The sequence below is a fragment of the Nematolebias whitei genome, chromosome 17 (genome assembly GCF_014905685.2).
Source record: "Nematolebias whitei isolate Nwh7 chromosome 17, NemWhi1, whole genome shotgun sequence".
Classification (NCBI taxonomy): Eukaryota; Metazoa; Chordata; class Actinopteri; order Cyprinodontiformes; family Rivulidae; genus Nematolebias; species Nematolebias whitei.
Genome location: NC_056514.1, coordinates 34505390 through 34519716, shown reverse-complemented (window position 1 = coordinate 34519716; position 14327 = coordinate 34505390). Strand labels below are relative to the sequence as shown.

General features: G+C 39.6%; 2 protein-coding genes across 2 annotated transcripts; both read left to right on the top strand.

The window, feature by feature from the left end:
- Nucleotides 1–793: 793 nt before the first annotated feature.
- Nucleotides 794–1997, top strand: tbcc (tubulin folding cofactor C). Its single transcript, XM_037691175.1, has one exon. The coding sequence runs from the start codon at nucleotides 806–808 to the stop codon at nucleotides 1811–1813; it is 1008 nt and encodes a 335-aa protein (XP_037547103.1). The 5' UTR covers nucleotides 794–805; the 3' UTR covers nucleotides 1814–1997.
- Nucleotides 1998–6299: 4302 nt separating this feature from the next.
- prph2a (peripherin 2a (retinal degeneration, slow)) lies at nucleotides 6300–13360 on the top strand. Its single transcript, XM_037691172.1, has 3 exons — nucleotides 6300–7278; nucleotides 8662–8908; nucleotides 12564–13360. Exons 1-3 carry the CDS (start codon nucleotides 6698–6700, stop codon nucleotides 12768–12770), a joined length of 1035 nt encoding a protein of 344 aa, XP_037547100.1. The 5' UTR covers nucleotides 6300–6697; the 3' UTR covers nucleotides 12771–13360.
- Nucleotides 13361–14327: the final 967 nt, after the last annotated feature.

Below are 14327 nucleotides of genomic sequence, written 5' to 3'. Positions count from 1 at the left end.
GTTTCGTCTTTCATCCTAAAGACTTCCTCAGTCTGAGGCGCTGTATTCAGCTCAGTCTTATAAATAGCACCTTCTCACAGTGGATCAACCAGTTTGTTGTTGACAACCAAAACCAGCTGCTCACATGGTCAAGAGCCTGAGCATGCGTCAGGATACATAGAAAAGATAGGTACACAAAACAGGAATAAGCAAACACACACGCTCTTAGATGTATAGTGCAGGAAAACAAATTGTAAATACAAATTGTTAACATTTGGGTTTAAAAGTAGTTGCCATATGATGAATAATTGTAAAAAAAAAACAACACAATTTTTTAATTGAAATGTGAGAAATTAGTGTTTACAGTGCTAGTTGTAAACCTCCAATTGCTAAAAATGAAAGCATAACAAATTTGCTATTATAAATGATTTTGCATGCTGTTTTCTTTACTTGTTTGTATGTATGTATGTAAAGCGCTTGGTAAATAATGGTTAATTTATTAATTGACTGAATTTGCTTTTTTAGGTCCTGCATGTGTCATTTGTAAAAAAAATAAAATTACAAAATATACAAAAGCACAAACCAGTTCACAAAATCTAAGCGACCCCCAGAATACAAATATAATATGTAGTTTTTAGTGGCGTTATTACTTTTTTGTAGTATATTTTGATTTTGACTTTATTTCACTTTTATATTAAGTGACAGAATTCATGCACTTGTCCACTCCAGCTCCAAGACGGCACGTGACGCTAATGTCCAATCACGTCGCGTTTATATGGTGTGACGTCATACACCCGCGACATACGTTAACAACAGGGACGCAGCAATGGAAGCTAGCGACGAAAATGGAGAAAGGAGCGGCTCCACAATGCAGGAGCGACTTCAGAGACGCCACCAGGCGAGGATAGAAGATGCTGAACGGCGGAAAGAAAGCAAACGGAGCCAAACTGTCGCCGAGGAGAAAACTGAGTATTTCGTCAGCACCTTTAACTCGGAGCGGGCGGTTATCGAGGAGCTGCTGTCCGGCTGCTCCGGAGCTAACCGGGCTGATGTCACCCAGAAACTGGAGGAGACGACAGCCAAAATTGCTCAGCTGCAGAAGTTTCTCAACGACCACATGTTTGTTTTATCCCAGTACCAGCTGAAGACTTCCCAGGCTGCCCTTCAGAAGCTCCAAGCCTCCCTCGCTGACATCAGAGAAGAAGCTCTGCCCAAGAAGAAGTTCGCCTTTCGGACTCGCGCTAAAGCTGCAGATAACGTCCCTGCACAGGTGACAGATAGGCCTTCCCCTGCTGATTCAGGCATCATCAGGGTGGATGGATCTCCAGCCTCTGAGCAGTGTGGCTTCTCCAAAATGAGCAATGAGTTTCTAACCAAGACAGCTGAGGAAATCCAAAACCGAGATGTGCTGTTGACTCATCTGACCAACTGTAAGGTTCGTCTGTTCGGCTCCCCAAGCACTCTGCACCTGAAACACATCGAGGGCTGCGAGATCCTGTGCGGACCTGTAGCTACTTCTGTGTTTGTAGACCACTGCAGGAACAGCGTCCTGGCCTTCCCCTGTCAGCAGCTGCGGACCCACAACACCACCGACACCCAGGTGTACCTGCACGTCACCAGCCGAGCCATTATAGAAGACTGCCGTAGGGTGAGCTTCGCCCCGTTGTCCTGGACTTACCCCGACATGGAGGAGGATTTCTCTGTGTCTGGCCTGGACCAGGACAGAAACAACTGGAGCCAGGTGGATGACTTCAACTGGCTCGCAGCAGGGATACCGTCCCCAAACTGGACTGTTATACCAGAAGAAGATAGAAAAACCACCTGGGACCCTTAAAATTTAAAGCTATTGTCTATCATTTCAACATGGCACTTTAAGCTTCATAACTCACTGGATCTAGAATGTTTCAACTTTAAAACCACTCTTGTGGCAAAGCTTAAAAAATCATTCCAGATGAATAGATTTTAGTCACAACTAGTGAAAACTGCATCTCTTTGTTCTACTGCATGTGTTGAAACCTATGGCGATGAAAGTGTTTGAAACATGATTTTTTTTCTGTGTATGTTCGTCCTTTTATTAAAGTTTCGTTGTGATTCACTCGTTTCCAAAAAGCCCCCAGTTATTTTGTCCCCTTAGTCAGGAGCTCCCACCCCAAACATTTAGTTTTGTCTTTATAAGCGTAAAATTCTAATAATTGATAAACAATAGTGAGTAGTTTTTGTTTGGACTAAAACTTCAAATTTAATCACGTAGGATTTATTTATAATTTTAATACTGATTTAAAATAATCCTTTTGCTTATGAACTTCCAAATTTAAATGTATTAGTTGAATAGCACTCATTGACGACCTTAACCACCAATTGTTCACAGTTGTGAAATTGTCTCTTTTCTTTTCGGAGGGGGAACTCTTCAGCTGGACATGCACAGTCTCACGCATTTCTTTGTTTTTTAATTTCAATAAAATGAGGTACTGATGCTGACGATTAGCTCCGAACGGTTTCAAAACATTTCAAATTAAAAGCATGTAGCCCAGTTGATAAGGGCTTGTTCTATAAATTCTACAAAGTGATCAAATTTTATCTTTAAGCGTCTCAGACAGTAAGACATTTAGTATTTATCAACATGTAATAACTTTGATAATAGTAACTGTATTTAGTCTTGAAAAGTAGTTTCAAAATTAAAGCTGGTTTGAAACTTAAAAACTGAGTTACAAATTAACTACAACATTTAGCAAAAATCTTAATGTAAATGTTAAAAAAAAAATAAAGGTCTAGCATTCCTTGAAGGCATATCACCTGCCACTTTCCATACAAGAGTTTAAAACTAAAATATTATGCTGAGAAATGCAGCTCAAACTTTAAATCAGTAAAATTGACTGAATTTTAGCCATTTTTGTGTTTACAAAACTGATTAATGATGGCAGTCATCTTGAATTTGATTAACTACAAAAATTAAAAAGTTGCAAATGTGCACTCAGTGATTATTTCCTGAACATTTCATTAAAATCTAACCAGTGGTTTTTGAGATATTTTGCTTACAAACTTAAATAGCTAGTAACAAATTTTGAATCTGCGCAATCCGTTAGCGCTCAAAATATGAGTTGGGGTTTACCACTCCAAATTTTACATCACTAACCGTAAAAATGACTGAATTTTAGCTGTTTTTGTGTTTCTGTTAAGGTTCTCTGACTGTGGCATCCATCTTGAATCAAGCTGACTATTCATTTGTAGATGTTCATCCAGTAATTATTTTCTGAAGGCTTCATTCGTCCATTCACTGATTCGTGAGACATTTTGTTAACAGCACAGAAAAACACCCACAAATAGGCCAAAAACGTGATCGCCTTTTCACCTTCAGCAGCAATAGAAGTAAGAAAACCAAGAAACAAAGGTGACAGAAGACTGAGAGGTGGCAGTGTGAAACTACACAATTATGATTCATTGCAGAAAATCACTGAACAGAGGAGCTGGCAACACAACGTTTAGTATCAATGTAGCTCTGATGAGAAGTTTTCAGAAAGTATTCATATCAAGTTGACATTTGCATCTGATTAACGTTTAAATTCAACCTAGTTCAAGATGGTTGCCACTGCCAACAGAGCTCAGAAAACATCTATTTCTTCTCACAATTTTAAAGATATTAAACAAAATTTTGAAAAGGTAATACCCGTGCATCGTCCCTAACACATACTTTAATACACAGTGTTTGGAGTCAACCAGATGAGTAGCTGTCATCCAATCACCAATTTTACTTAAAGTTATTTTTTATTTAAATGCACATTAAGTATGTATATGAAAGAAAAACGGTTTTGTTCTTTACAAATCTTTAACTTGTCTTTATGACTGCGATGAGTAGCTCTGACCTAACATGTATATTTTGGGGCTGTAAGATAAAACCAGAGCAAACCCACACATTCACAAAGAGAACACGCAAATGTCTCACACTGAAGGATCCCAAATCCAAAATCTTTCTTGTCGTGAGGCAACAGAGCTAACCCAACTGTTGTTCCTTTTCTACATGTGTGGTCAAAATATCAACACAACTACCGGTAAATAAATAAAAATAAACGGATTGGTGATTATTTAGCTTTGAGGTTCATTGAAGTACAGTGGTCCCTCGTTTATCGCAGGTGTTAGGGACCACGCCCGCCAGTGATAAGTGAAAAACCACAAAGTAGGGATACAGTAGTCCAAGTTCAAGTTCAGTAAACTTTGTCATGACATGTGCCAGGCTGCAATCACACTCACTCATCACCTGTTACTCCCAATCTCCCTCCATAAATAAATAATTTAAATACTGTAACATTTTAAATAAACAATCCATGCGTGGATTGTTTATTTAAAATGTTACAGTATTTAAATTTAAATTGTAGACAAGAGAAGTTTAGCAGCACTCCCTTCACGCAGCTCTGCAACACGGAGCACAAATATACTTCTTGATCAATTACACTGAAACAACTGAACATCCATCCATCCATCCATTTTCTTTACCCGTTTATTCCATTTTGGGTCACGGGGGTCGCTGGTGCCCATGTCCAGCAATCACTGTGCGAGGGGCGGGGTACACCCTGGACGGGTCGCAAGTCCATCGCAGGGCCACATAGAGACAAACGAGACAAACAACCATTCACTCTCTCACTCACACCTAGGGACAATTTAGAGTTACCAATCAGCCTAACATGCATGTTTTTGGACTGTGGGAGGAAACCGGAGTACCCGGAGAAAACCCACGCATGCACGGAGAGAACATGCAAACTCCACCCAGAAAGGCCCCTGGACCGGGGTTTGAACCAGGGACCTGCTCGCTGAGAGGCACAACTGAACATAAGTTCTAAAATAATTAAAAAATAACTTTTAACACTTTTATATTTTGTGCTTATGATTATTATATGATGTGACATACTTTGAATTTTAAGTTGGAAGACAAAAGTGGTTTGGTGCATCTGGACAGCAAAGGGTTAACACTTCACAAAGCCGATGCAACTGAGGAGAAATGTGTGCATGCAGAAAAAGAGATCCGCTGATCAGCTGCAGGAGGGAGCTTCCCCCTGCACTCGTGGGCTGCACACATGGTGCAAAATCATTTAAAACAATTTATTTTAAATAAACAACCCATGGCTCATCCATCAATCAGCCACTTGTGCCATGTCCAATCTTACTTTGAAAAACCGTGATATAGCGAATCCGTGAAAAATGAAACGCGAAGTAGCGAGGGACTACTGTATTCAGAAAAACACTGTACAGTAGTCCACCGTTTATCACGGGGGTTACGTTCTGGACACCCCCACCACAATAAGTGAAAAACCGTGAAGTAGAAATGACATAAATTTCTGAGATGAAACATCATACAAAAACAGTTCAATTAATAAATTTAAATCAACTAAACTAAAGCAAGAGTTTATTAATTAACTAGATAACGTTTATTCACTCGACTTAAAATTTTAAGTTCAGTGAGTAGTAATGCCTTTTTATTCACCAGCTCTGCAGCAGCTCGGTTCCAGTTCGGCTCGGTTCTGGTTCGGCAGACCTACACAGCCTTCGTCCGGTTCTGGCCCGGTTATGATCGGCTCTCTGCATCTACTGAGTGCAGAAGCCACTACGAATACTGTAAGGACAGAACTTTTTCGGATTGGATCAAAACTTTCCCTACATTTCAGCAGAAAGCAATGTTGCCTTCTGGGCAATGTAGTCCTTTAGACTGGCAATACAGTGTAAGCTTATTGAGAGAAAACTACAAAATGGCGGCACTTTCTTGTTTTTTTTTTTTTTGTCATGTACAATCTTAGTACTGTACTGTACTTTGAAAAACTGCGAAAGAGCATGTCTGCAAAAGTTGAACTGCAAAGTAGCGAGGGACTACTGTAATATAAACACCATCCTATAAAGAAACGTGTGTTAAATCTTGAGTTTGTTTCCATTCTGGTTTAGGGTCCATTGGGAAAGAAAGACCAATTTCTTATTGAATTAATGTGCAACGATTGCTATATCAACCTGACAGTGTTTTTGTCAATGATTGAACCTCGGTCGGCCTATTTGCTTTTCTGTGAAGGCATCCGGTTTGTGGCGCGGACCTGTGAATGGTCTCACGTTTATTTCCACTGTCAAGTCCATGATCTCTGCAAACCTCGGTCTCCAGGTGCGTTTCACGGAGGTGGCCACAACCACGTGAACTCTCAAACCAATTATGGTCCCTGGTAGCGGCTTACGATCAGGCTCATCTTGTGTGGGGGGATTTCTGTAAATTGGATCAGGCTGCTTACAGGGGCTTAGCATGACGTACGACAACTTGGAGTTTAATCATGAGGCTCCTCTGCAATCTTCTACCTCTCCAAGAGAACAGTACATCGGGATTAGCTTCACCTGTGAGTTAGTAAAGAAAAAAGACAAATGTGCAGAAGTAGAGCCTTATGAACCTTTATCTTTTTTTCTGGCACAATGGGCAAGGAGAAAGTTTTGAAGAACTAAGACTCCTTTGCCACTCTGGAGTCCTTAATTCCTTGAATTCAGCTCCTTGTTGTGGGATGGATTTTAACTTGAGCTGACTTTCCTGCTCTGTTTGATCAACAAGAGGAAACACTGATAACAAGGAAACAAGAACTGAAGGTTGGCATATTCAAGAGCATCCATCTAGCTTCAGTACGTCTGGAAACCTTGGAGCTTCTGCAATTCTTCATCATTTGACTAGTTTCTTCAAAGACAAGGACGTGCTACAGGTTGAACCATGGCTTTGATGGTGGTCAAGTTTGATCTGAAAAAGCGAGTGAAGCTCGCACAGACGGTATGGTTTATGTACTGGTTTGCTGTACTGGCAGGCATCCTGGTCCTCAGCTTGGGCCTGTTCTTCAAGATTGAGTTGCGGAAGCGCTCAGAACTTATGGACAACAACGAGAGCCACTTCTTGCCCAACGTGCTCATAATCATGGGACTCATAGCTTGTGCTATCAACGCCTTTGGAGGCAAAGTCTGCTACGACTCTTTGGACCCTACCAAGTTTGTAAAGTGGAAGCCCATGCTGAAGACCTTCTTGGTCTTGTGCATGGTGTTCAACACCCTGCTGTTTTTCACGTCCCTGCTTTGCTTCGTGATGCGGATCCCCCTGCAGTTCACCCTGGCCGAGGGGCTGAAGAACGGCATGAAGTACTACAAGGACACGGACACACCAGGACGCTGCTACATGAAGAGGACCCTAGACCTGATGCAGATGGAGTTCCGCTGCTGTGGTAATGACAACTACAGAGATTGGTTTGAGATTCAGTGGGTCAGCAACCGCTACCTGGACTTCAGCGCCAAGGAAGTGAAAGAGTGAGTGACAAAGATCGAAAGCTAAATCCCTTACAACAATCTGATGATCATCTGGTGTGTGAGTGTGTGAGAGAGAGAGAGGTGTGTGAGCATAAATGAGCTCTTTTTCAGTCTTAGTGTGTAAGCTTGACATTGAAAGGTGAAGCACTATAGATGTTATTTGTGCAGAGCTGAGCATAAGTGGATTGGAGAAAGGTTAGAGCAGCTGTACTCTGCACTTTCTTCCACTTAGAAATACCTTCTGAATAATGGTGACAGGTACAGGTGGGGATATGGATCTGGCAATGGTGGGCTTGGAGGTGAAAGAGGTTGCATGGTCATTTCATTAATAAACTTAAGGGAAACGTGCTTCCATGTTTAGCAACCAAACATACACATGTCTAAATGGCACATGTTGAATTGAAAGTGTGTTGCAAGGATCCAATAGTTGTTAGCCTTTTAATGTATCACTTATCTTAACAATTGTGAAGGGGACCGTTTTTGAAAGCTGGCACATAATGAGTGTTTAATCTCTGGGATTACATGTCCCTCAAGAATCAGTGTCCTGTCCAATCTGCAGAAGACCTGACAACCGTCCAAGAATAGCACTGCTCAACAACGTAAAGAACACATTCTTGTGCGATTACCAGAAAACTGACCTCTGTCTACCTCATTGTTGAAAACCACGAGTTGACAGTAACTCTTATGATGCCGTTGCAGACCTTTGTTAGCTTACAAATCATTTAAAATCCATCATAAAAAGCACTCTTATTATTACAAACTGCTTGACTAGAGTTTATCGCTCTCCTCCACAGGACTGACATTTCTTAAGTCTTTGTAGTTTTACTGAAAGTGCAACCTCAGGCATTACTTTTGCTCCTGATTAGATAGTGGTGTTTCTGGAAGTCAATGAAGCTTTGTGATCCAATCACACTTGTCTTTCCATTGACCTACAACCATCAGTCAGAGATGAGATCAGCTTGTGAGATTGATCTTTAACCCACTTGTGCACATTTAGTTGAGTGCTTTGCACGACACATTGCAACTGTACAAACCTGTCCGATTCTTTAGACATGCTAATCAGTGGGTCTGCTAACAAAAGCTAGAAAGTTTAGCTTCATTTGAAATATGGCACATCAAGCTTTTCAAGTTACAGGTGGGAATCAGTTTACAATCTTTCCTGCAGTATTATTCATGCTTTATGACGAACGTTTCCCTCTTCTAAGGCACTGAATCGGTTTCTATGGCCTCAAAATATTCAGAAACAAGACAATAGAATAAAACCGTGTTTAAAAAGAGAAGTCCATCATGGACTTGTAGGTTAAGTTTGAAGTCATTTTAGCCCATGCTAGCTTCAAATAAAGACTTTCATCTCTAATTCAAAACTTGGCTTTGCTCTTTTAGTCGCATCGGAAGCAACGTGGACGGGCAGTACTTGATGGATGGAGTGCCATTCAGCTGCTGCAACCCCAGCTCCCCCAGGCCCTGCATCCAGCAGCAGATGACTAACAACTCGGCTCACTACAGTTACGACCACTACACGGAGGAGCTCAACGTTTGGAAGCGTGGCTGCCGTGACGCCCTGCTGTCCTACTATGGAGGCATAATGAACTCTATCGGAGCGCTGGTGTTGCTGGTCACCATGTTGGAGGTCAGATCTGCTGGTGCCAACATTCAAATGTTCTGCTTATGTTTTATCTCGCTTTAACAAGTTTAGGTGGATCACATCTTTTTTATATTTCACACAGTTTTAGCTAAAAGTTTGGAAACTGAAACAAAAATCTCCATTCTGTGGTGCACGCCAAGTTTTATAGCAAATGCTTGAAAGAGTGAATTTAATGCATTTGTCAGAATTCAGTTTGTGTTTTGCAGCACATTTCAAATTTTTTACAAGAAATGTGGCTTCATGAGTGACTCACTGGTCTGGCAAAATTGTGCCAAATTATTTAGAATTTGGGATTCACTTACACATCTTAATGATTTTCATTTACTTGTGCAGGTTTCTTGAAAAACATGTATGTTAGGGAGTCTGCTTGGATTGGCCTGATTAAGAGGTGCCACACATCTCCCACTTCAGCCTCATTCAATTAAAAAGCAAAAACAGTTTAGTAAACATCACTTAATAATTGCTTTAAAGTGAAAATACCCTTTCAAAACCAACAAGAACTATATATGAAACAAGTTTTGTTTTCATTAATGAGACATACTCATGTTTAGCTGTCATATTGTGCAAGTCAGACTATATAGAACCAAAAAAACGTAAAATTTGGATTCATATTGGTGCATATGTGTATGTAAGTGCAGCAAAGTAAAGGTAATTTCTAACAAATCACAACGATCTTTATAAAATGTTTTAAAACTGCAGAACATTTGTAATTGTGGGGTGCTCCAAAATTCCAAAATCAAAGGAAATGAAATGTAGCATGTTTGAAATGTCTCCTTTGGAGGCCAGGCTTTATGGTTTTTGCTCTTCTGCATGTAACGTATTACGTCAAGTCTGCAGCGTTTGGATCCATCAAATGCAGACAAAGCAGCTGGTTAGGTTATGTTGATCACCACTCTCGCTCTCGCGCATTGCGGTATGTGTGAAACACCTGACAGTATGATGCATCCGATAGAGCTTACAAACTCCACGAGAGGGTTTGAGCAGGTCTGCCTGCAACAATCAAGTAATGCACGTGTAGAGGGATTTCCAGACAAGACAGCAATTAGTGAGATAGAGTTCAAGCAAGAGGAAAAATCACATCCAAAAAAAATAGACTGTATGTTGTTCAGGAACAATGCAAACGGTCTAAAAGTGGCTTTACGCTCAAACATCTGACTAAACAGACTGCATGAGGGGGGATTTAAAGAAAAAGAGCTACAAAAGAAGCATACCTGGCAAGAGGTGCTGTGGCAATGAATATGTAAGAAAAAATGTTGATTTTATTTTTAAATAAAGCATTTAACATGATCAAGAAGACCCCAAATCAAACACTGAACTGGTAATGAGTTAGACTGTTTCTGTAGGGAGTATAAACATGCAAAGCAGTTGAAATTCCTTCTTGCTTTTCCTTCTTTCTGTCCTTTTTTGTGCATTATCCACTTCCTGTCTTTCCTTTCAAAATGTCCTCCCGACTGTTACCTGTGAATTCCACTGTAAGCTCATCGTTTAACCTCCAGCGTCCTTCCAAATTCCTTCATCTTTACTCACTTAAGTCTTACCTCAGGCTCACTGCCATCATATGTTGTTGTTGTTGTTGTCTTGGCCCTCCCTTCTACAACCGTCTGCTTCCTAGAACAAACATGTAGAGATAAATCCTTGAAGTCAAAGATACCAAGAATGATTCATGTGGACATTTTACATCAGAACAGACAGTAAATAGAGACATTTAGATAGGATCTTTGTGCTGGAAATCTGGCAAACAAACTTCTGTCCTCAAAACATGGATTAAAGCAGACCGTGGGAGCTTATCAGTCGCAGAAGAATTTCAGCTTTAGGAGGAGTTATGCAAGTGTCTGACACAGCTGTTGAGTTCAGGGATGGAGGAATGGGTTGCCAAGAGGTGCCGCTGCAGCTTCATCTCCTCAGCTGATGCCCCCGTTCAAGCAACAGATTTTTCATCTGTTCACATGAGATTCATGACCTGTATAGCTTGAGGGGGACTTCAGATTATTTTCCCTCTTTGTCTTGAAAAACAAAATAAATTGAAAGCAGTTTGATCAACAGATATGGCACTTTCTGCAGAGCTGCAGTGTGAACGCTGCGTGTTGAAGGGCTTTGCTGAAACTTGCTGACGAAGCTGAACAAATGTTGCTTAGTGCTAGCTAAAAGTAGCAAAAGGCTAAATAAAACCTAAAGTAGCATATTGATAATAGAAACTAAAAGTAGAAAAAGGCCAGGTCAAAGTTTAAAGTAGTAAAATTGTAGCTAAATGTAATAAAGATTAACTAAAAGTAGCAAAAAGCTAGCTAAATAGTAAAGCAGCAAAATGGTTGCAAAAAATGAAATTAGCAAAATGCTAGCTAAAAGTCTAAAGGCTAACAAAAGTAGCAAAAGGTTAGCTCAAATCTAATGTAAAAAACGCTAATCATTAAGTCAAGGGTTGTGGTGTGCTAGCTAAAAATAGCAAAACAAAGCTAAAAGTAGCAAAAATCTAACTAAATGGTAAAGCAGTAAAATGATAGTCAAAGATGAAATTAGTAAAATGCTAGCTAAAAGTCAAAAGGCTAACAAAAAGTAGCAAAAGGTTAGCTAAAAATCTAAGGTTAAAAAAAGCTAATCGCTAAGTCAATGGTTGTGGAGTGCTAGTTAAAAGTAGCAAAAGACTAAATAAAAGCTAAACATAAAATAATGATAATAGAAACCAAAAGTAGAAAAAGGCCAGTTCAAAGTTTAAAGTAATAAAATTGTAACTAAAAGTAATAAAGATTCACTAAAAGTAGCAAAAAGCTAGCTAGTGGTAAAGCAGCAAAATGATAGTAAAAGATTAAATTAGTAAAATGCTAGAAGTCAAAAGGCTAACAAAAAGTAGTGAAAGGTTAACTAAAATCTAAGGTAAAAAAAAAGCTAATTGCTAAGTCAAGGGTTGTGAAGTGCTAGCTAAAATTAGCAAAACAAAGCTAAAAGTAGCAAAACGCAAAGCAGAAAAATGATAGTAAAAGATTAAATTGGTAAAATGCTAGCTGAAAGTCAAAAGGCTAACAATCTAAGTTTAAAAAAAAGCCAATTGCTAAGTCAATGGTTGTGGAGTGCTAGTTAAAAGTAGCAAAAGACTAAATAAAAGCTAAACATAGAATAATGATAATAGAAACTAAAAGTAGAAAAAGGCCAGTTCAAAGTTTAAAGTAGTGAAATTAAAATGTAGCAACATGGTAGCTAAAAGAAGCTAAAAGCTAGTTAAAAACTAAAAGCAGCAAATAGCTAACAAAAGCAGCAAAAGGCTAGCTAAAAACACAATTATTATTTTAGCAAAATGGTAGCTAAAAGGCAAAATAGAGACCGTTTGCGGAAGCAGATTTAAAAAGATCAATGTTTCTGAAAGAAACGACGTGATCACATGTGGAAAATATTAGTAAATAAAGTTACATTTTTTAAATATGTATATAAAGATAAAAAAAAACAAAAGCTGTAGCACCTATTTAAATATTAAACTTTTTCTATTTTAGAATATTCAAGTTTTATTAGTTTAAAGAAGTTTTAAAAAAAAAAGCTCTGTTATCTTTCAATTTACAGTTAAATTGTTCGATATATGAGTTTAAAATATGTTGTGTGTTTGTAAACAGTTTATTGTTTGTGACAGATTCGGTCTTCTTGTCCTCTGCAGGTGGCCGTGACCGTCGGCCTGCAGTACGTCCACAGCTCCCTGTCCACGCTGGCTAACCCAGAGGACATGGAGAGCGACAGCGAGGGCTACCTCCTCGAGAAGACGGTGAAGGAGACGTTCACTGACATCATGACCAAAATGAAAACCATGGGCAAAGGCGCAAAGGTGGAGGAGGGGGGCGAGGAACCTGTTGCAACTGTGAGCTGAGCAAACCCCCACCTGCAGAAACTGAGCTAACTTCCACCTCACGTGGAGACAAAAGAGGGGGCGTTTTCTACCAGACTTCATTCTGTAGACACTTCCTACTCACATTTATCCTATTAACCACACTTTTAAATGGACTTAATTACAAAAAGACTTCTCAAATAAACAACTCTGTACACATAGAGGTTATTAAATCCTGGCTTTCAGTTGTCAAGATCCAACTTTGCTTCGCTGTATCTTCTTAAATATATTTAAAGTTTTGATATTATCTTAATCTGGATTTTATTATTAATGCTGTAAAAAATAATTTTAACTGTAATAATTATTGATAAGGATAAGATGCTCTCTGGTTGCAAGTAGGGGTGTATTTTTTCCAATGTAAAGTGGTCATTGTGGGGATGGTGGTTGCTATGCAACTCCCCCTCTCTTGGAAGCCAAAGTTGCAGATATTCACTCTCCAGGATGCACGGCGTTATACATGTCTGACCTCTCTGTAATGCTTTTGAGCAATAAACCACACAGGAAAAATTATTCCACTCATATTCCACCCCATGCTCTTTCCATCCTGCTGTCCAAGCCTGGATAAAGGAAAATCTGAATCGAGTCCAGATGAACGTTGGGATGAAAGTCAGGAGGTGCACCCTGAAGTGAAGCAAGGGACAATTTCAGAACAGTATCAATAAATTGGCAGCTAAAATTTGAGCTCCTCGATCCCTGTCCTGTAATCTCCTTATGAACGCGTACAGTATATACATGTATGTATGTATATTGTAACAACTACGTCTTTGTAAATGATGTAGAAAAGATTTTACTTTTTTTTTTAAATAATGTAAGCTAAATGTTTTACTTGAATCCAAGTTATGCCATTTTGGGCTTTGTGTGTTTGTGTAGAAGAAACAACAACAACTGTGTAAATTAATAAAAGACTTTAGAGTTGTAATCCAATGGTTAAATTATAGTTTTTGTGTTTCCCCGACCTTGAGAGCCCTGCTGTGAGTCCCGCAGGGTTCCTGATTAAGTCAATAGGATAACAGTAATTACGGCATTACTGCTTTCACATGGACATGGGATGACTTTTCACATGTCCAGTGTCAGAGCATGTGTGTGTGTGTGTGTGTGTGTGTGTGCGCGTTAGACCCTGAATGCATTCACAAAGAATACAAAAGCACAAACATGTGCGTGCAGATCGTTTTACTGGGTAAAATGTGCTCTGTTGTGACGGCTTTGTCTGATTTTTATGCCTCCACGAGATACTAATAACACATCTTTGATCCCTTCAGCCTGCATATTGGTAAATAATAACCAGAAAGGTCCTGTTTATCCATCCTCCTGAGACACAAACCTTTAATAACGCGTGCATCTGAGCTGAAATCCCCGTTTCGTACAACCTTCCAAGAATGAGGAGCCATGATATCAAAACTAGTGTGGTTTACTAAGACCATATGTGGGGCGGAGGACGGGGGGTGAGGCTGTGAAGAGTGAGCAGGAACAGTAAAGAGGCCGACTCTGCGCGGTATTTTTGTTGGAGCAAAGCACATAAACAGAGCTGAGAAGATAAGA